Consider the following 23730-nt stretch of genomic DNA (forward strand, 5'->3'; position numbering starts at 1 on the left):
TTCGGGGAAGCCAAACGAATTTGATACACCAAATAATTTTTGTATTTGGTGTTTATGAAAATGAGATACTAAAGAATATTATATATTAAATATTATGTTAGCCAAGGGTTTGTTGCCTGAATTTCTGTCACGACCCGGATTTTTCACCCTCGTGAGTCGTGATGGCGCCTACTCGCAAAAGCTAGGCAAGCCACTAAACATAGAAAATTTCTAACTCTTTCATTTTTAACCCTTTTTAATAATCTGAATTAACAGGTATCTAACATTTAGATATTAACGATAAATGAAATCAAGCGGAAGACTTAATCTAATATAATAACCAAGACCAGTACGATAATGACAACACATGTCTCTACCCGGAATCCGGTGTCACAATATCACGGACGGACTAAGATTACTACATCAAATGTCTTAAAAAAATACAATCTGTATCGAAATCTAATGAAAACAGAGTACATAATAAAGTAGAAGATAACACCGGGCCTGTGGACGCCTGTAGGACTACCTTGGGATCTTTGGCTGGACTAAAGGGAGGCTCCCCAAGTGCTACTGTCCAAAAGCTGCTCCGGAATCTGCACATAGTGCAGAGTGTAGCATCAGCAGAACTGACCCCATGTGCTGGTAAGTGTCTGGCCTAACCTCGATGAGGTAGTGATGAGGCTAAGACCAGACTCCAGATAAACCTGTGCAGTTATATAATATACAGCGGAAAATAAATAAGAATAAACAATTAACATGGGAGGGGTACATGCTATGGGGGAAATTTCGAATCCAACAGAAACTTAAGAGAAATATGAGAGAACACTTCAAGATTTACAACAAAACCATAATAACAATGTTGCGGCGCGCAACCCGATCCCTATCTTTTAACACTGTTGCGGCGTACAACCCGATCCATTTATATCACTGTTGCAGCGTACAACCCGATCCAATATAACATTGTTGCAGCGTGCAACCCGATCCAACATAACATTATTGCAGCGTGCAACCCGTTCCATATATAGCATTATTGCAGCATGCAACCCGATCCAACATAACATTGTTGCGGCATGCAACCCGTTCCATATATAGTATTGTTGCGGCGTGCAACCCGATCCAACATAATATTTATATAACTTTAGCAACAACCATACCAAGAGTCCCGACAAGGGATCAACAATAAGCTACACTATCCCGGCAAGGGATTCGACAGCAAAAGTAAATACGTCTCGGCAAGGGAGAAACAACTATTACCAATCTTAACCCAACTTCTACTCATCTCAGCTAACACCAATACTCAATCATAAGTAATTTCCATGAAAACAAACTTAATCCTTGCTTAATATCGAGAATCATCAATTAAAGCATCAGTAGTACTATTTAAGAACCAAAATAAATTGCAATTTAAGACTCACGGTCATGCTCGACACCAACGTATAGATACTCGTCATCATGTCTATACGTCGTACTCAACAAGAAGCAAATAGCAAATAGGACACAACTCCTAATCCCTCAAGCTAAGGTTAGACCGAACACTTACCTCGAACTTTTACGGCCAACTCAAGCCTCAAACACCACCTTTCCTTTTGAATTTGACTCCAAAACAATAGTATCTAGACATAATCGACTTAATAACATCAATAAACACTAAACAATCCAATTCGAATGCTTAATTATAGTTTTCCCATCATTCTTCCCAAAAAGTCAAAAATTGACCCCGGGCCCGCTTGGTCAAAACACGAGGTTCGGACCAAAACCTGATCACCCATTCACCCACGAGCCTGAATATATAATTATTTCCGAAATTCAACCCCAAAACGAGGTCTAAATCACAATTATACAAAAAGCCCTAACTCTACCCAAATCCCTAATTTTCTACCCTTAAGAACATGATTTTAAGCCTAGAAATCTAATGGGTATTAATGGAAATTGAAGAAAATGAGTCTAAGATTACATAACTATGAATTGGTGGTGAAATCTTCTTTCAAAAATCGTCCAATTTGGAGTTTGGAAGAAGAAGTTATGAAATTTTGATTAAATCCCGATTTGGCTTCTGTTTTAAAATCACTGGATAGGCCTTCATTGCGTTTGCGAAGAGTTGGGCCTAAGTGACCTTCACGTTTGCGACATTGGGCTCGCGTTCTCGGAGCTTTGACTCCTCGAGCCTCCGCGTTCGCAGGCCAGTGGCCGCGTTCGCGTAGCACAAAATTCCATTCCCCCTCCCCCAGGCCCAAAGGCCTTCGCGTTCGCGATAACAGGTCCGCGTTCGCGAAAGCAGGTCCGCGTTCATGAAGGGAAACACCCCCAAGGCTTCGCGTTCACGTCCTGTGTCTCATGTTCGCGTAGAAGGAGATTTCCTTCAGCCTGACTAACCCTTAGCATTCGCGAGAGTCCTTCCGCGAACGCGAAGAAGAACACACCAACACACCAGAAAACTGAAAACCTGCAATCTTTTCCAAGTTCAAAACCTTCTGCAACACATCCGAAACAAATCCGAACCCTCGGGGCTCAAAACCAAACATGTACACTATCTCAAAATAATCATACAAACTTATCCGTGCGATTAAATAGTCAAAATAATCTCTTAAACAACGAATTTAGCATAGAAATCTAAGATAATCTTCAAAAATTTCAAAGTAGGAATTTTTACAACTACGGGTCCGAATCACCTCAAACGACTTCCGTTTCTTACCAAATTTCACATACTCATCTTATTTCATATATAATACATGTACCGGGCTGCGAAACCAGAATACGGGCCCAAAACTATCAAATTCCAAATGCATATCATTTTCAAAACTCATAAAAATTTCCAGAAAATAATTTTCTTGAAAAATTCATTTCACGGGATTGGGACCTCAGAATTCGATTTCGGGCATTCGCCCAAGTCCCATATTTTCCTACGGACCCTTCGGGACTGTCAAATCACGGGTCCGGGTCCGTTTACCTAATATGTTAACCGAAGTCAAATTAATTTATTTTATAGTCAAAATTTATCATTTTTCATATATTTTCACATATAAGCTTTCCGGCTACGTGCCCGAATTGCACACGCAAATAGAGGTGATGTTAAAAGAGGTTTTTAAGGCCTCGGAACGCAGAATTCAATATCATCACAATTTCTTGGGCAGTTAGCACACAAGTATCATGAAATGTCGATACTCCTACACATTTAAAGACTGTGATCTTTTTTGGTTGGGAGTACATTTGATTAGGCTAAAAATATGCTAGATTTTGTATTTCATGTATAAAAGAAGTGAGGAACCTGGTTCTGTCACATCATACTTCTAATTTATTGCCATCATATTTTAGACATTGTGAATTTCCAGGGTGTAAGAACGAGAAAACAATGACACTTGAATTAAATGTCTGAGGGATGCAACTACAACTATAAGATAGCTCAGGGACCAATGTAAAATTATCCTAAAAATAATGGGTCTAGAAGTGGGACCAAGGGACGACAGTAGTAGGAACAAAGCATTAGATTTTGGTTCCTTATTTTCTCCGTTTAATCAAACCTTTGCGCATAACTCTCCTTGCAAATACCATTTTCTCTTTCTTTCCCCACATCTTTCAGGTGTGGAAAGAAGAGTACAAGTGTCGTACAAATAGAGGTCATGCTTACGAACACTCTGATAATGTGAGCTCTACCTACACTTTTAGCCTCCGTACAGTGGCCTAACATTACACTTGGCAGCTAAATTATCATGGTTGAGAGGACTGAAACTAGCTCTCAATTATGGAACATAGCGAATCATCCTCCGATATGACTCACAACTCGTTGTCAACCAAGTCACAGGGACTTTCCAAATAAAAGAACAAAGGCTACGAAAATATCAGGCATGAATTCATAAGCTACTGCCCGAGTTTGACGAGTGTCAACTCGACCAGATATCGCGAGCACAAAACATCGAAACAGACGGCCTTGCCAAATTGTTAGCGGCCACTAAAAGCATAATCGGAGAAGGGAACGTGATCAGACGGAGGTAACAAATGCTTTTATTTTGTTTTAACTAACTATTTCTCCAAGTGGAATAAAAGTAGGGGTAGTCCCCCGAGAAACGCGTCGTATTCTCAATACAAGCAAAATTAAGCAAACTGGGACTCACCCAAGAAATTCAGAAGCTAAGAAAAACTGGGACTCCCCTAGGGAACACCCTTTAAGGCTAAGAGCCATCGCCAAAAAGAGGAGGCCGACCCCATATGGCCAAGAGCCATCGCCAAAAAGAGGAGGTCGGCCCCGTACGGCCAAGGGCCATCGCCAAAAAAGAAGAGGTCGACCCCTACGGCCAAGGGCCATCGCCAAAAAAAGAAGAGGTCGACCCCTACGGCAAGGAGCCATCGCCAAAAAGAGGAGGTCGACCCCGTACAGCCAAGAGCCATCGCCAGAAAAGAAGAGGTCAACCCCTACGGCCAAGAGCCATCGCCAAAAAGAGGAGGTCGACATCGTACGACCAAGGGTCATCGCCAAAAATAGAAGAGGTCGACCCCTACGGCCAAGAGCCATCGCCAAAAAGAGGAGGTCGACCCCGTATGGCCAAGAGCCATCGCCAAAAAAGAAGAGGTCGACCCCTACGGCCAAGGGCCATCGCCAAAAAAGAAGAGGTCAACCCCTACGGCCAAGAGCCATCGCCAAAAAGAGGAGGTCGACCCCTTACGGCTAAGAGCCATCGCCAAAAAGAGGAGGTCGACCCCGTACGGCCAAGGGCCATCGCCAAAAAAGAAGAGGTCGATCCCTATGGCCAAGGGCCATCGCCAAAAAAGAATAGGTCGACCTCTACGGTGAAGAACCATCGCCAAAAAAAGGAGGTCGACCCCGTACGGCCAAGAGCCATCGCCAGAAAAGAAGATGTCGACCCCTACGGCCAAGATCTATCGCCAAAAAGAGGAGGTCAACCCCGTACGACCAAGAGCCATCGCCAAAAAGAGGAGGTCGACCCCGTACGGCCAAGGGCCATCGCCAAAAAAAAAGAGGCTGACCCCTACGGCCAAGGGCCATCGCCAAATAAAGAAGAGGTCGACCCCTACGGCCAAGAGCCATCGCCAAAAAGATGAGGTCGACCCCATACGGGCAAGAGCCATCGCCAAAAAAGAAGAGGTCGACCCCTACGGCCAAGGGTCATTGCCAAAAAAGAAGAGGTCGACCCCTACGACCAAGAACCATTGCCAAAAAAGAAGAGGTCGACCTTGTTCTAACCACGACGGGTTAACATTTCGACAAGCTCGAAATAACACCCTTACGACCAAGGGCCACCGCCAAAAAGAAGAATTCGGCCTCTCCAAAATCAACATTCGGCCTCATCCAAATCAAAATTCGTTCTCGTCCGAATCGACATTCGACCTCAATCGAACCACGATGGGTTAACATTTCTACAAGCTCGAAATAACACCCCTATGGCCAAGGGCCATCGCCAAAAAAAAGAATTCGGCCTCGATCGAACCACGACGGGACAAGCTCGAAATAACACCCCTACAGCCAAGGGCCATCGCCAAAGAGAAGAATTCGGCCTCGTCCGAATCAACATTCTGCCTCGTCCGAATCAACCTTCGGCTTCATCCGAATCAACACTCGGTCTCGTCCGAATCAACACTCGGCCTCGTCCGAATCAACACTCGTCCTCGTCCAAATCAACCTTCGGCCTCATCCGAATCAACACGGCCTCGTCTGAATCAACACTCGGCCTCGTCCGAATCAACATTCGACCTCGATCAACCACAACTGGTTAACATTTTGACAAGCTCGAAATAAACCCCTACGGCCAAAGGCCATCGCCAAAAAGAAGAATTCGGCCTCGCCCGAATCAACATTCGTCCGAATCAAAATTCAGCCTCGTCTGAATCAACCTTCGGCCTCGTCCGAATAAACATTCGGCCTCGTCTGAATCAACCTTCGGTCTCGTACGAATCAACACTCGACCTCGTCCGAATCAACATTCGGCGACCTCCGAATCAACCTTCGGCCTCGACCAAATCAACACTCGACCTCGTCCGACTCAACCTTTGACCTCGTCCGAATTCACATTCGGCAACCTTGCCCGAATTCACATTCGGCAACCTTGCCCGAATTCACATTCGGCCTACTTGTCCATCCAGATCCGTGGACGCGAATGACCTCCTCCGATGCCGCCATCCCAGCCTCGACGGCCTTCCCTAACTCTACTATCTTCTCGAATGACTCATCACTCGACTCATTGGCCTTGATCGAACTCTGCTAAAGTTCAGCCCGTGGGGATACCACTTTGACCTAAAGATCGGCACCCTCAGCCGCGATCCACACTAGTCGACCTCCCCATCTAAATTTCTCGAACTACAATTAATGAAGTCTGCTCACCGAGCTCGACCACGAGACGACCTCAATAAGCGGAGGGACTAACTGTATGGGTCAAAATTAAATCAGAGAAATTCGTCATGTAGAAATATAAGGTCGAGGTCGGACAATCATCAATAGCCGAGGTCGGACAGTCACCAATAGCCGAGGTCGGATAGTCACCAATAGCCGAGGGCGGACAGTCAAACTTCGGACAGTCACCAATAAGGCCGAGGTCGGACAGTGATGAAATAGCTAGTTTACTTTGGAATCCTCAAAGGGAATATTCTACTAAATATTCCCTCTAATTGTACTTTTTTAGGATTTTCTATGGATACCCCTTATAAATAGGAAGAGAGAACTTCCAAAAAAGGGGGTGGCTCTCTCTCCCTCTCTCTAGAAAATATGTAAACATACCTCTTTAAAGAAATTAGAGGATCTGTGATCCCAGACCTTCATCCGATATAAAAAGAGTCTTAAAGTTCCTGTATTTGTTATCATTCGTCTTTATCAAATGAAAGAGGATACGTTCCACTCAAGATTTGGTGAATCTTTTCCTTTATTTACATTTTATTGTCATTTAATGTTACTTAATGCATCTTTCTTTATGCTATTAAATCTGGCCATAATCACGGCCAATATTTATACTCAACTATGTTTTTCTATTCATATTATTCATCTCGGATCTAGAGTTAATTATCTTTAACTAGGATTTACCCCTTCATCTTTGATTGATTTGTTCAAAAAACTTTAATATCTTTTGAGTCAAACAACTTCTTTATCTCCTTATTTCGTTTTCTTCGTTCTTCTTCTTTTCAAATGTAAAATTCAAATCATTCACACTGTTCAGATGAGGTGATCACACCAACCGAGCTAAATATTAACTGTACACCTAGAATCACATGGCTATTAAATGCAACAAATTAATTTGTTAAACGGGCACGAGATAGATATTAATTATTGGGGGAAAAAAAGAAGCTTTCTTAATCATAATAAAGTAAAATTTATATCTTAATTTGTAACTCTTAAAATTAAATTTTACTATTTCAAGTGAATATTTGACGCAAATATATAAGTATATTTTATATAAGTATTTGGTATTCACTTATATTCAATTAATTTTAATTCGTAACGCACAAAACCCATCATAAGGAAAAGTATTCGTTATACCAAAAGTCTTTAATTTGCAAGTAAGTACGTACATGACTTACATGTTTTTTTTCCTCCTTTTTCGTTATTCCGCATTTGAATCACATGGCTGACAATAACTTCCATAAATATTTTAAAATATCTACCCCATTAATTGCACATCTTTAGCTGGTAGATGGAACGATCAATCAAGTATGTCAAATCAGGAAAAAGACAAATGCTACGCAAGTTCCATGTGATGTCCATTATCCCCATTACATTTCCATATTATTCCTTCCCACATATCATATTTGGCGCTCACAACACTTTTTGCGTTCTTGCTCTATTCGGTTCACAATAAATGACCAATTTACTTTTAGCACGTCCATTAAAAAAATACTTAATTCTATACAAAAATACCTACTATGAATAAACTACCCCTAATTAAACATTTAATGTGAGGAGTAAGAAAACTTTTTAGGGATATATACATAGGGGTTATTTTGTAAAAATAAATTGAATTCTTTCTTGATTACATAACTGAACATTTATTTTGAACCAAAATGAAAAAGCAAATTGGTCACTTATTGTGAACCGGAAGCGTATTAATTTATAATCTGGAAATAACAAAATTAAGAAAATAAAAAGTAAGTAAAAACAAAAGTCATTATAATCTTAACACGAATCTATGTTTTTTTTTTCTTTTGGTATAAACTATGTTTTCTTTACTACATTTTATGTAAAGTTTCGATATCTTTTGCTCTACGTGCTTAGCTTTTGGTATTGGTTTTTACTTTTTAGTTAGTGATTGTGATTTGTAGTGTTTGTTGCATGGTAAGCATATTATATTCTTAAGAAAATATTCTTATGAGCAAACCAAAGTTGTGTGCGAAACCCCACAATAGTTTAATATGTGAATGCGATATTTACAAAGCTCTCTGAAATAACAATGTGGGTGACTTAAAGTTGACACCTTCCAGACATTTCACCGAGGGGAAATTCTTTTATGATAATTATTAAAATTTAGTTCAACATTCATTTGAGAAATTGATGTGACCAATTTTATCATGTAGATAGTCGTAGTATTATTTATTAAGTAAAAGAATTTATCCAATTAGTCGTCCATCCAACCGTTTAAATTGAAAATAACCGGTAGAGGTATAATCTATACATAATTTATCTGTTATATGTGTATATTAGTTGTATGTAATCAACGTAAAATTTATATATATGGTTAGAAAAAGTAAGTTGCACGACTTTTGAAAAATACCTTCTTTTTTAAAATAAAAAAAATCCTCATTTAGTTATCCTTTTACTTCCCTTATCTCAATTGTCATCCAAATTTGTTGAAGTATCTTTTTGTCACTTTGTTTATCTTTTTTTTTCTTCCGTTCTACTATGCCAAAGCTTAAAATTAAAAATGCAGAAAAAATATTTAAAACGTTTATCTCATAGGAACTCAAAACTTTTAGTTGAAAGGAAGACGATGATGCCCAGCCGAATAGCCGATAACATCTAGGAAAATTGGAAATAATACAAGAAGATAGCGAAAATAAGATGGAAATGACAGGCATTTAATTTGAAAATAATATCCTGTAATGTTTTGGATAATAAAGCCAGACATCTGATAAATGAAGACTGAAATGAAGGAAAAAACAAAAGTTGTTGAGATGACAAGGTGGGAAAAGGAAAAAAAAAAAAAAGGAAAGAAAAGAAATAAATGCTGGCCGGCAAGAACGGGCAAATAATTTTATATTAGGAATAAGAACTAATGATAATTGTTTAATTGCATTATTACAAAATTAAAAAAAGGAATAAAAGGAGTGAAAATTCAACGTAGGGGTATTACAGTCCAAACAACGATAAGGGCATTATGGGTAGTAAGATTTTAGAAAAAGTTAGGGGTAGTCTCTTAGCTACAAAACCTTTTCTTTATTTCTTTTTTGCCCTTCTCTTTCATGAAAGGAGAGAGCGAAAAATAACTGAAAGTGAAAGTGTTAGAAACAGAAAGCAGAAGTTGCAACTGAGAAAGAGAAGAAATGGGTACATTGAGAATACCAGATGTAATTCCTTCTCCTACTGAAGACTGTGAATCACTCATGAAAGCATTCAAAGGTTTCTTCATTTCCTTCCTTTTCCTTTCTCTGTTTACTTTCGATTTTCTCCCTTTTCCTATGCCATATATATGTACAGTGCGTTTACAAATAACTTCAATTTTCAACCAAGTTTTTTTATTCATAACTAAGATATCATAAACAAGTTGATGGAAGGAAGGGGAGCCTTGGCTGTAACTGGTAAAGTTGTTGTCACGTAACCAGAAGGTCACGGGGTCGAGGCGTACAAGCTCTTGCAGAAATGCAGTTGCATACAATAGAATTTTATTGTACGGCCCTTCTCCGGATCCCGCGCATAGCGAGAGCTTGGTGCACCGGACTATAAATTAAACAAGTTGATGGAACAGTTTTTGGGTTGGGAGTGGGTTAAGGAGAATTCTTTGATGTTCACCTTGGGGGGGGGGAGGAGGAGTGCATATTTTAGTTTCTGGATTTTTGTTTTGTTGAGATTTTTTAAAAATAATTGTGGCGTTCGGATCAGTTTAGCTGGAGACTAATCCACTAGGTACCTATGTGCTACCTCCCACTGTCACAAGTATTGGCCTAACTCTGTCCATCAAAGCTTAGCTTAGGTATATGAGGAGAATTCACCTAATATCGCCTCTACTGAAATTAGAATTTCCAAGGAAACACCCTTGTTTTGATTCCCTTTCTCTTGTAGTTATCGCTTTTAAAAAAAAAATAAAATTCCTTGGTGCATGCTTGCTGAAATATGATCATGTGGCAATGTGTGTATTTGTTATCTATTTATTTTGCCTTGATTAGTAATAATTTGACCAATACGAATACTGCCTGCTAATTGCAATTTGATTCTGTACTGATAGGCAGAAAGGGATTAGCTACTGGTTGTTCCATGTACATAAAAGGTACTAGTAGCAATTTGATTGGCAAAAAATGAACCTGCTCTGCCCTGTCCTGCACGGCCCAGCCCTTTCCCCATTGCCATCCCTACTGAATGTGTGTCTTTAGTATGTTTTATCTTTTTGTTCATTGATATAAAGATAGAGATTTGTTATGTGGTCTTGCTTAGGCCTGGGAACGAATGAGAAGTCGGTAATATCGGTATTGGGGCACAGAAATGCAAGTCAGAGGAAGAAGATCAGAGAAACCTATGAGCAACTTTACAACAGGTCCCTTGTCGATGACATTTTTGCTGAATTATCTGGTGATTTCAGGGTACAATCTCTTCTCTTGCATTTTCTGAACCTCATCATTTGCTCACTAACCTGGTGCAAATTGCTAGGGCATAATTATAACTAAAACGAAGATTCATTTGGTTCAAGAATATTACTCCAATAACTATTGATCTTAGGCCTTAAATTGCTAGACAAATGGCCACTTATGTAACATTAGATAAATTGTCCTTGTTCTATATATCTCATGTTGAGAATGGGCATATGTCACATATCTCATAAGCTTTCCCACTTCTTAAACACCAACTCAAGATTCCAGCTCTGCTACCGCAAAATGCTAGTCAAAAGCCTTAAGGCGCAAATTTCTGAGAGGCATGTCTTACCTCTCTGTGTGTTTCTAGAATGCCCCTATCAGATTACTATTTCTGCAGCAAAATATAACTTCAATCTCTATTTGAGCATTGGTTATATACCCAAGTTTTCAAGTGCTAATTTTAGCTTTTCATGTGTGACAGAAAGCAGTGATCCTGTGGACATATGAGCCTTCTGAAAGAGATGCGCGACTAGCAAATGAAGCCTTGAAGTCAAGAAAGAAAACCATCACCCAATTACAAGTGATAGTAGAGATAGCTTGTGCATCATCTCCTGATCATCTGGCCGCGGTAAGACAAGAATATTGTGGCCTTTTCAACTGTTCACTTGAAGAAGATATCACAGCAAATGTTCCTATGCCTGTACAAAAGGTACATATGGTCAATTCTGGTCACATCTATTAGCTGAGGGATACCATCTTTTAACCGATCTCATTTGAATTAGCTAAAGACACTATCCTCAGTGACTTAAAATATAACATGGACAGTACTGAAGACATCTTACCTTGCTAATGATTCACTATCAGCTAACTAGCACTCTTTCTGATGATTGCTCTCGATGTTGAGTTGCATTATACTGACTTATATTAAATGATGTGTTGTGTGGATGTTGCCAGATTCTTATTGGTTTAGTCAGGTCCTATAGATATGATAAAGAATTGGTGGATCCTAGTACTGCAAATGCAGAAGCTGCTATCCTTCGCGAAGCCATACGGACAAAACAGTTGGATCATGACAATTTTCTGATGATACTCAGCACTAGGAATGTTCATCAGCTTAGAGCAACTTTTGAGTGCTATAAACAAAATTATGGATTCTCCATTGACCAGGTTACATTTCTTGCAAGCTGCCTGTATAACCTTCTTTTTGCAGTGCTGCTTGCTCATCTTGTCTCTTCTATGTGCATTTTATTCAATCAACTTTTATTATTTGTTTGCAGGATATTAAGAGCTGTGGAAAAGGCCTGTTGGAATCTATTTTGAAAGTGGTTATCTGGTGCATTGATACGCCTGAGAAACATTTTGCTGAGGTAATTAAACACAAATAGCTTCTTCTTCATTTTTATTTTTTGGTTGAAGTATTTTCCCGTTTCCGACACCTTTTTTCTGTCACTTCTGTCAAGATATCAGCACAAGCCTACCTTATTTTAATGAAGTTAATGCAATCAAATGGTCCTGTTGAATTCTACTTCTAAATGCTATCAGATTGCATATTGATGTTCTGCTTAGACTAGACTTAAATAATGAACAGCTTCATAAGATGCAAAATCCCCTTGTTATTTTTATTCTTCTATGGCTTTATAGCAGTGTTAAACTGCTAAATATGGTCTCAGAGGAATCAAAACCAATGGAAACTGTAAAGGCCTCTCTAGTCTGAAGAAATTCCTTTAACTTTAATACCTTTTCATGCTTGTTCAAGTCCTTGTGGCTATTAACAAGTTACTTGTGTGCTTAACTAGTCTGAAAAATGCGGCAGCTCATTGGTTAGTCCTCTCTGTACAGCACTATAATATGTTTCCTGTTTCTAGAGATCGTAAACTAGCTCAGGCATAGCAAAGAGTCCTGCGGAACCAGTTCATCATGTAGACCTAAATTTCATCGTTTTCAAAATATCATGTCATCCTAATGTCGGGTAAATTGTTACTAAACAGATGCAAATGGTGTAATTTATTGTCTATACATAATGCACTTGGACAAAGCTGAAAACAACCTTATTATAAGTTCGCTACATTTTAGCATGCAGAGCGTTTGTTATATAGCATCCTGTAATCCGTTTTACAGAACAATGTCAGTAAATTACCTTCTTTTTTATATAATCTTGTATGCTGGAATTGTCAGGTTGTCAGAGCCTCGATTGTCGGGATAGGAACTGATGAGGATTCTCTAACTAGAGCCATTGTAACTCGAGCTGAAGTTGATATGATGAAAGTAAGGGGAGAGTATTTCATCGCGAACAAGACTAGTCTTGATAATGCAGTTATTGGTGACACATCAGGTGATTACAGGAAGTTCCTGATGACACTGCTTGGTGCCAAAGTATAGCTCTTTGGACCTGATCATTGTGTTGTTGTGTTTCACTACTATGATCTCAAAATGCTGCATGAACATTATTGGGTGGATTTGTTGTGAAAAAACTAATAGTTGGAGGGTGAATTTGCATATAAAAGCTTGTGGTTCGTCACTTGTTTGTGCCTAAATAGCGGCTATTATTTCCTAAGAAATGGAACACCGCTGAGGAACTTAAAAACCAAAGGGGAAAAAGAAAAAAGAAAAAAGAAAAAAAAAAGCAAGAAATGACAAACTTTATAAATAGGATCCAGGAAACACAAGTAATAATACAAGTTGTGTAATATTTGGATCATTAACATTTTAAAAATTGGCGTGTTCTAAAGTTGTTCATAATTCTGTACAAGTTTTCGAAAACTTATTAAACATGTGAACATTTTAGGAAAAAGGAACTTCAAATAGTGTATAAACCTTTAGCTAAAATCTGAGTAATAATACAAGTAATAATACAAGTTGTGTAATATTTGGATCATTAACATTTTAAAAATTGGCGTGTTCTAAAGTTGTTCATAATTCTGTACAGGTTTTCGAAAACTTATTAAACATGTGAACATTTTAGGAAAACTTCAAATAGTGTATAAACCTTTAGCTAAAATCTGAGTAAAATGCTACCTGAGATATATATATATATGGCGGGAGCATTCAAATTTTAACTAATGTGTGTTCATTAGTTTGCTAAGATGAGTTTCGCACATATTAACTGAAGACTAATTTCGATTAGCAAATTTAATATAATAAGTAAAATAAAATTACAATATATTGTCTAAAAGTTTCCTAAAAGAAAACAATTTTGTTGATGCTGTTACATTCTATTCTCAAGTTTAAGAAATCATAAAATTTTAAAATTCTATGCATATGGATCGGAGAGCTCGGATCCCCACCATCAAAAGAGGGTGATTTGCGGGAATTGGACACTTCGGGTGTCACTCTTGATTTTTTGGTCCTATTTGCCTTATGAGTAGAACTTAAATTTAGCAAATGTTGCCTCTCGCTTGTTCTATGGATAATTCTTTTGATTTTTGACTTTAAAATTTTGTCCATGAGGCAAGTGGGGGTCAAAAATCAAAACCATCCATGTTCAAGGTTATTGAATATAATTTGATCACCAAAAGAAACCAAAAGAAAATAAAAAAATAAAAAATAAAATAAAAAAGCCAGCGAAAATACTATGAAAGAAAATAAAAAGGACTTCACATATTTGCGTATTAGTGATGTGCACATTGGATAAGTTCCCCATTAAAAAATTAACTTAAATAGCAGCCCCTCAACTACTTAAACTAAAAAATAGCCGGCGAATGTAGAATTTATGTATAATATATATATATATATATATATATATATATATATATATATATATATATATATATATATATATATATATATATATACCGATTTATAATCAGTGTATAATCTATGTATATTGACTATGAAAAATAAACAGTAAAATCGATGGTTATTTTTGTAAAAAATCCATTTTCCATTTTGCGTGTTAGACACTGGCCAGGCCCAACAGGGCTCAACAAGAATGAAAGTTGGATTGAACTATATAACACAACTGAAGCACCTCAAATTGAGGCCCCGTTTGTTCATAATTTTCATTTTATTTTTTCAATTTTTTTCCTTCAAAAATGTGTTTGTTCATGAATTTTTGTAAGTTTTTGAAAACATTTCGGAACTGAGTTTTTCAAAAATCAAAAAGTTCACTTTTTCAAAAAACCTTAATAGATAATCTTTATACTGGAATGGGCTAATTTTCAACCCGCGGCGGGAGTAAAGCTATTAAAACATTCACAACACTGATACTTATTACTTTTGATGTAGCATTCCTTATGGCCTATAGGGTATTAAGGATCAAATTTAAGCGAATGCAACCTGTTATGGATACTCTGGATGGAAGGAAGAATGAGCTTGCAGATAAAGCAAACTCCATTTGGAAATCAGAGGATGATCGGCAAAACGCACAAGGGCAAGGTGAATAGGGTGACCTTAATCAGAACAATGATCTCTTATACCCTTAAGAGTTGGCAAATTCAGTGAAAATTCGGGCGAAAGTAATAATAGATTCCGTCGATGTAACTGAATTGAAAAAGTATAACTGCGAGTTGATCTAGGCTATCTTAACATGCTTGGTAGTCCATGGGTATGTGTTGTATTTCACAGTCTACTACACATACTGTTGTAAGTGAAGATTTATTTGGGGCTTTATGTGAATTTAAAGTTTCTTTTATATTTAAATTGCAAATGCTAACATCTTTTCTTATTTGTTCAAATAGTGTATAAACCTTACCTAAAATATGAGAAAAATGCTACATGAGATATATGTATGGCCGGAGCATTCAAAATTTTAACCAATGTATGTTCATTAATTTGGTAAGATGAATTTCGCGCATATTAACTGAAGACTAATTTCGGCTGACAAAATTAATTGAATAAGTAAAATAAAATTACAATATATCATCTAAAAGTTTCCTAAAAGAAAACAATTTTGTTGATGCTGTTACATTCTATTCTCAAATTTCAAAATTCTACGCATATGGATCGGAGAGCTCGGATCCCCACCATCAAAGAGGGTGATTTGCGAGAAGAGGACATTTCAGGTGTCACTCTTGATTTTTTGGTCTATTTGCCTTATGAGCAAAACTTCAAATTTAATAAATGTTGCCTCTCGCTTGTTCTATGGATAATTCTTTTGTTTTGACTTTAAAATTTTGCCCATGAGGCAAGTGGGGGTCAAAAATCAAAACCATTCATGTTCAAGGTTATTGAATATAATTTGCTCACCGAAAGAAATCAAAAGAAAATAAAAAATAAAAAATAAAATAAAAAGGCCAGCGAAAATACTATGAAAGAAAATAAAAAGGACTTCACATAATTTCATATTAGTGATGTGCACATTGGACAACTTCTCCATTAAAGAATTAACCTAAATAGCAGCTCACTCAACTACTTAAACTATAAATAGACGGTGAATGTAGAATTTATGTAATATATATATATATATATATATATATATATATATATATAACCATATATAATTAGTGCACAATCTATGTATATTGACTACAAAAAATAAACAGTAAAATCGGTGGATATTTTTGTAAAAATCCATTTTTCATTTCGCATGTTGACACTAGCCAGGCCCAACAGGGCTCAACAAGAATGAAAGTTTGATTGAACTATATAACATAACCGAAGCACCTCAAATTGAGGCCCCGTTTGTTCATAAGATTTTTTTTTCATTTTTTTCAATTTTTTCCCTTCAAAAATGTGTTTGTCCGTAAATTTTGTATGTTTTTGAAAAAATTCTCAGTTTTTCAAAAACCAAAAAATGGTTAGAACTCACTTTTTTCAACAAAAAAAAAAACTTCATAGATACTCTTTATACTGGAGGGGGGCTAATTTTCAACCCGCGGCAGGAGTATATCTATTAAAACATTCACAATACTGATACTTATTACTTTTGTTGTAGCATTCCTTATGGCCTATAGGGTATTACGGATCAAAATTTAAGCGAATGCAACCTGCTATAGATACTCTGGATGGAAGGAAGAATGAGCTTGCAGATAGAGCAAACTCCATTTGGAAATCAGAGGATAATCAGCAAAACGCACAAGGGCAAGGTGAACAGGGTGACCTTAATTAGAACAATGATCTCTTACACCCTATAGAGTTGGCAGATTCGGTGAAAATTGGGGTGAAAGTAATAATAGAATTTGTCGTTGTAACTGAGTTGAAAAAGCATAACTGTCAATTGATCTGGACTATCTTAACATGCTTAGTAGTCCATGGGTCTATACTGTATTTTACAACCTACTATATAGTATATATACCGTTGTAAGTGAAGTTTTATTTGGGGCTTTGTGTGAAACTAAAGTTACTTTAAATTTGAATTGCATATGCTAAAATCTTTTCTTGTTTGTTCAAATAATGTATAAACCTTACCTAAAATATGAGAAAAATGCTACATGACATATATGTATGGTCGGAGCGTTCAATATGTTAACCAATGTGTGTTCATTAGTTTGCAAATATGTGTTTCACACATATTAACTGAAGACTAATTTCCGTTGACAAAATTAATTTAATAAGTAAAATAAAATTACAATATATTGTCTAAAAGTTTCCTAAAAAAATAATTTTGTTGATGCTGTTACATTCTATTCTCAAGTTAAGAAATCATAAAATTTCAAAATTCTATGCATATGGATCGGAGAGCTCAGATCCCTACCATCAAAAGAGGGTGATTTGCGAGAATAGGACACTTCGGGTGTCACTCTTGATTTTTTGGTCCTATTTGCCTTATGAGTAGAACTTCAAATTTAACAAATATTGCCTCTCGCTTCCTATGGATAATACTTTTTATTTTTGACATTAAAAATTTTCCTATAAGGTAAGTGGGGTCAAAAATCAAAACCATCCATGTTCAAGGTTATTGAATATAGTTTCCTCACCTAAAGAAATTAAAAGAAAATAAAAAAATAAAAATAAAAAATAAAAAAGCCAGTGAAGATAGTAAGAAAAAAAATAAAAAAGACTTCACATAATTTCGTGTTAGTGATGTGCACATTGGATAAGTTCCCCATTAAAGCATTAACCTAATTAGCAGCACACTCAACTACTTAAACTAAAAGTAGTCAGCGACTGTAGAATGTATGTATAATATGTATATAACTATGTATAATCAGTGTATGATCTATGTGTGAGCACGTAATTTTTGCCCTATATGAATTACTCCCATAAATTCAAAATAAAATAATTTCTTCCATTATTTATATTTTGTGGATTTTTTGTGGCATTTTCTATTAATTGTTTGCATATTGCATGGGCATGTTATTTTATTTAATTAATGGAAAATACAAAAATAGGCTGAATTTGCATTTTGGATTTAACTTTGCATATTTAAGAATTAATTAGTAATTAAGTTGCTTTACAAAAATGGAAAATCACAAAAATAGTTTATTTTGCTTTTTAGTTTTGATTTTTGATTTTTGGTAGTTTTTCTTTAATTTGGTAATTAATTAGTCGTGGTAATTATTATTTAGAGATTAGTTAATTCAAATTGATGGGATAATTTATTTAGGAATTAATTTAGGTTTGTGTTTAATTTTAATTTTAATTTAAAAAAGTTAGAAAAATTTAATTTGAAAAGAAAGAAAAGAATTGAATAAGAAAGCCTGGTTCTGGGCTATTTTCGTTTTAAATTCCCTAGGCCCAAAAATTTTGCCCTGAAACTTGTCCCATGTCTGGCCCAGACCCGCCCCAATCCGTTCCGCCGCATCTAGCGACCAGACGACGTCGTTTCTTTAAAAACAAATCCTGGCCGTCGAGGTTTCCCAGATCCGACGGTGGAGAGGCTGGGATTTTCTAATATAAAAATGTCCTAATGCACCCCTACCCCCCCCATCTCGTGTCTCATCTCCCTCAAACCCTCAGAGACCCCAACCAGGCGCCACCTCGAACCGTCGTGAGTCGCCTGTCGGAAATCGCCTCCGCCGGCGGTGTTGCTCCGATTAACCCCATTTTTACACCATCGACTCTTCTCCTTCTCCTCTTTACAAATCTCCAAATCCTCACTCTTGAATCCCAGCCTAGCCTCTCGAATCTTCAATCGAAAGTTAGACCAGAACCCTAGTTTACCCAATCGACTCCAAAAATACACCATAGAACCACCATGTCCCTCTCATTCCAAATCCCTAAACACTCGCCTTCGAACCATCTTGGAACTTCTCAAATTTCAGATCGAAATTTAACCCTAAATCCCAATGATCAAATCGGCGGGCCTGTTTGAAGATTCAAGATTGTAATAGACTTTATTCATGTGTTTTCACATTGAGAACACATGATTAATGTCTATTCTGGTCAAGAAATCGAAGATTCCGTCGAAGTTTTCAAGTTTGCATTTGTCCAGTTTTAGGTACTGTTCCGGCCTTTCTCTCTTCTTTTATTGCATCATTCTTCTTTTTCTTTGATTCAGCTCAGCTGCATGTGCTGTTCTGTCTCCTCCCCTCATTTCTTCATGATGTGTTCACTTTTCTTTCATTTCTTTTCTTTTCTATTTGATTGATTAGTTTAGGGACAGGGTAGTTTATGTATTTAGTCAATTAGTCCGTTTATTCTTTTTCCTTTGTTTGAGCCTCATTTCAACAGTTTTTTTGGTCTTTTAAGAAATGTTGATTAGTCTATTAAGATATGGCCGTTTGGCCAAGATTGAATTCGAATTGTGGAATCACAAGGCCCAAGTGGGAAATGATTCGAATGGCTTTTGAGCCCGGGGCTGGTTCAATCTACTGGGTCAACTTGACCCGTATTTGGTTGGAGGGGTAATTTTCAGGGACATGAGGGGGTAGTCTAGGAATTTGGCCTAGGGAATCTCATGGTAACTGGAATAAGAAGCTTCCTAGAAGTTGGGGTGGAGGCTGTTTGTGTTAATTAATAAATACATTAAGGGTAGTTCAGAAAAAGAAAAAAAAGAAAAATTAGTCAAGGACTAAGTAGCAAAAACCAAAATTCACAAAGGGCCTGAGTGCATAAACTATTTCCTTAAGGCTGCCCTACTTGCCTTGCCTATAAAGGCATCTTTTCTTGCCTTTCAAGGCAGAGTTTAAGAGCTAAAATACATAAAAACAAAGGCAGCTAAAAATTCACTGAAAATTACTGTTTTCATTGAACCTCTTCTGAATTTGGAGGTTTTCAATTTCTGAATCAACTTCTGATCCATCTGGGTTTGAAAATGGTTTGAATTATAAGCTGTGGCTGATTTCTATTGTTGTTGGCCTATTTCTGCCACTTCCTCTTAGTTTCAGACTAATTTTTGGTCTATTTTGCTATTATTCAGGTACACCCTTCTGCATTTCACCTAATGTAAAGCTTGAGTTGGAATCGAAATGAGAATCTGGAGTTTCTGAGTAGTAGTCACAATTAGTTGCGTTCATAGCTTGGTTTACTTCGTTTACTTGTATAATTCCTAGTTTTATGGTACATGACATTTTGTTAGCTGTTGACAGATACTATGTTGTAGGCTGTGTTTGGTTTGAAATGAGGGATAAGGGTTTATTTGATCTTGCACTTGATGAGTTAAGTTGGATGATTGATGTCCTATGCATCTTTTAGAGAGTTTCACTTATTGTCTTTCTGACTTTGAATAGGTGATTAGCAATTGGGATTCTGAACATTATATGCTATCTTGTCGTTTGGTTCTTTCCTACATATAAAATCTTGAGTCTGAAACCCTTGGTGAATGACAGTTAATTTTGTTAGATGGAATTATGTATAATGAGATGTTGGTTCAGATGTATGTTTCATGGTTGTGATTTGAATTGCAATGTTAGACCCTTCCTGATGTTGGTTTAGCAAACCTAGGTTTATTCTCCATTATTCATTCAAGATCTATTTTTTGCATAGATTAACATATAGTACAGTTCTACCTTTACTAATGAATGAGCATCTTTAATCTTGAAAAGATTTTGAATAGGATTTAAGCTTGGCTTTTATATTTTTGATTTTAGCTTTGTCCAATTTTTAGGTTGAAGTATGAGTTCCTGTAGGAGTATAGATTAGCATATGTTTCTCATCTTTTGTCACTATTGTGCTATGCATGTTGTAGATTGAGAGTAATAATGAATGCTAGATAAAAAAAGGACTACTGTCTGATTGTATCTTCGCATAGGAATCAATTGGCATTAAATATGCCATGGTATTTGTGAAAAAGAGGATCAACATTTGCTTTGACTCTCAGGCAACAATGTGACTTGCTCAAACTCGAACGCCTTACGCTTTGCACCATGTGGAGACTATCGAGTCTCTAAGTCTGTTGGAGCCGGTTTATCCCCAGTATGGGCTCTCATTTGGGCCCAATGTGATTCTACTATAAAATTATCAATCTGGGGCAGCCTTGCATTCGTAGGTTATTGGGCCTCACGCCCAGTCCAAGTAGTCTTTAAATTATCAGCCTTTCCTTCTAGTGGCAATGTCATTTTTAGTTAGCTTAGGCAGTAACAGAATCCCAACTCCATTAATGTTCGGATAATTAAAATTCTTTGAATAGTGGAGGTGAGCCATATTAGATAACACAAATAATTTATGGCCCTTATCAGTTAGTTTAGAAACCTTTTGGTTGGAATAAATCGAGGCGTGCCGTGCCAAACAAAATCTCAATTGCATGGCTCTTGCTTAGTTAATTTTGTTTTACCCTTAGAAATCGAGGCGCGCCATTTAGCAAAGTTCCATGGCCCTCGCAAAGTTAAAAATGCGTAGTTGTTTTAGGCGCGTTGTTTCAATAATTTACCTTCCTAAACTCGGGTGTGCATTTATGCGACCCAAATTTAACTCTCAACAATGTTAGATAAAATGTGTCGAGGATCGCGGGTGTATTTATGTGACGCGGTTCAAGACATGTTTTGAATAACGTTGAAACTTTCCCTAAAAGATATAATTGGATAAAAGCGATTAAAGAGTTAAAATTGTACCATAGGCCAATTATAACAGTTGAGCGACCGTGCTAGAACCACGGAACTCGGGAATGCCTAACATCTTCTCCCGGGTTAACAAAATTCCTTACTCGGATTTCTGTGTTTGCGGACTGTAATACAGAGTCAATATTTCCTCGATTTGGGATTTGAACCGGTGACTTAGGACACCATAAATTATCCCAAGTGGTGACTCTGATTTTAAATAAAATAATCCCGTTTCGATTGTCACTTGAAGTTGGAAAAAACTCTCTTATGTACACCCTTCTCGGGGGGTGTAGTGAAAGAGGATGTGTGACAGCTCTGGTGACTCTGCTGGGGATCAAACCCAGAATCTCTGGTTCAGGGTTCAAGAATTCGAGTTTAGAATAATTGTTATAGTTGGCTTTATCCATTATCTGATTTTGTTACATGGTTTGGGCCTAATGTGCTAAGTGATGCTTTTACCGCTTTGATATTATCTGAACTGTATATAAACTGCTACGAAACCCTTCTCTTCTCCCTCCTGAGGAGTGCACGCTGGTCGTGACTTCTTTCTGTTAGTGTCAAATCCCAAATAGAACGAGGTTCGGACAAGTTGCAAAGCCGAATGATCTTTTGGTTACCGGTACGCAGCCCCCCCTCGGCTCGAGTTGTCCGCTCGGGTAAGCCAGGTCTAGAACGAATAAACCTAGGTTTTTAAACCTAGTATAACAATACCTCATGCCAGATCCCTAGTAGGAACGTTTGTTTGCATCATGTGCATTTTGACTTTGGAGACTCAACACAGGGGTTGGGTCTGTCTAGGACAGGTGCACCCGAAATAAAAAGACCATCCTGATGCATCTTACTTGCTACTTGCGCATTTATTTGCTTCGGATTTTCATGCTGACCGGCTTTTGAATGAAAGGAGAGAATTTGAAAAAAAAATAGCAGTGTAGAGGGTTAAGGGAGTGAATCACCTGTTTTAAGAAAAAACAGTGTCTAAAAAGCGCTGAAACTCTGCCGAATTTTTGAAGAAAAAAAAAGAAAACGAATTGAAAAATGAGAAAGGAGTTTTGTTTTCAAAAATAGTTCGTTTTATTTGCCCGAACTACGCCAGTTTGATTCCCACCAGATGTAGGATACGCAGGCAACCCCCATCGAGTCCAACTTTCTTTTTGCAAAAATAGCCCAAAAGAACAAAAATTTTACTTTTATTTGAAAATAATTAGGGTGGTGTCATTCTTGTCAGAAATAGCCGAATATCCCTAAAAGGGCGCCGGAAGGCTGCTTTTGCAAGAACGGCTGCCTGTGGTCATTTTTTTCAAGGTTTTCACCGGTTAGCCAACACAGCCTTAAAATCTTCGTCTCCGAGGTGCTGAAAGGCCGTACTTGCAAAATTGGATTTTATTTTTAAATGGAAAAAAAAGAGAAAAAAAAGTGTCAATTTTGTCTTTGAGTCAAATGAATCTTGATTTTTGCTTAATCACCGTAATAAATGTGCAGAATGAGTACGAGTTCAAGTTTGCCGATAACGGTCATGAACAAGATCCCCTTGGAGTTGCATATGTGGTGGGAGGATCTGGAAAAATCGGAGCAAGATAAGGTCAATCTACATTTGGGAGGTCTCACAGGGTTGTTAAAAATCAGACCCAGAGGAGATGTCATAAAGGCTTTGGTTACATTTTGGGACCCGGCCCATAACGTATTTCACTTTTCGAATTTTGAACTCACCCCAACCTTGGAAGAGATAATAGGTTATATGAGAAGTACTGAAGGGCTGAGGCATAAGTATCTGATCGCTCCAAGAGCCGTTAACTCTCACAAATTCATGGATTTGCTAAAGATAAGCAAGGGAGTCCCGTATTCCGAGTTAGAGGGTGGTTTTTCCACTTTACGTTTTATATACCATAGGTACGGGCATGTAAGAGGGTTCAACGATCCGGAAAGTGGGGTTTGTAGCAAAGGGAACCGAACAAAATAGGATGAGCATAGGTGTTTCGCTTTCATGGTAGCTTTCTTGGGCCTTATGGTGTTTCCCCGAAAAGACGGGAATATCGATTTGCGGGTGGCTGGAGTCGTCAAGGTCCTGATTACCAATGCCAAGAGCATTCTTGCCCCTATGATAGTGTCTGAGATATACCGAGCTCTCACATCTTGTAAAGCTGGGGCAGATTTCTTCGTGGGGTGCAATTTGTTATTACAG

At 37.5% G+C, this 23730-nt stretch overlaps 1 protein-coding gene across 2 annotated transcripts; it reads left to right on the forward strand.

The window, feature by feature from the left end:
• The first annotated feature begins 9379 nt into the window (after positions 1 to 9379).
• Positions 9380 to 13213, forward strand: LOC104221734 (annexin D3-like). Of its 2 annotated transcripts, XM_009772857.2 has the most exons (7): positions 9380 to 9529; positions 10353 to 10394; positions 10559 to 10704; positions 11177 to 11404; positions 11650 to 11862; positions 11973 to 12062; positions 12871 to 13213. In XM_009772857.2, exons 1-7 carry the CDS (start codon positions 9454 to 9456, stop codon positions 13072 to 13074), a joined length of 999 nt encoding a protein of 332 aa, XP_009771159.1. In that variant the 5' UTR covers positions 9380 to 9453; the 3' UTR covers positions 13075 to 13213. The 2 variants fall into 2 exon arrangements, with proteins under 2 accessions (XP_009771159.1, XP_009771168.1); XM_009772866.2 differs by lacking the exon at positions 10353 to 10394.
• Positions 13214 to 23730: the final 10517 nt, after the last annotated feature.

Source organism: Nicotiana sylvestris, chromosome 1 (genome assembly GCF_000393655.2).
Source record: "Nicotiana sylvestris chromosome 1, ASM39365v2, whole genome shotgun sequence".
Taxonomy (NCBI): domain Eukaryota; kingdom Viridiplantae; phylum Streptophyta; class Magnoliopsida; order Solanales; family Solanaceae; genus Nicotiana; species Nicotiana sylvestris.

Coding starts and splice junctions, on each gene's coding strand:
- LOC104221734 (XM_009772857.2), top strand. CDS start 9,454: ATGGGTACATTGAGAATACCAGATGTAATTCCTTCTCCTACTGAAGAC. Junction 10,705..11,176: donor AATTATCTGGTGATTTCAGG/GTACAATCTCTT, acceptor CATGTGTGACAG/AAAGCAGTGATCCTGTGGAC. Junction 12,063..12,870: donor CTGAGAAACATTTTGCTGAG/GTAATTAAACAC, acceptor TGGAATTGTCAG/GTTGTCAGAGCCTCGATTGT.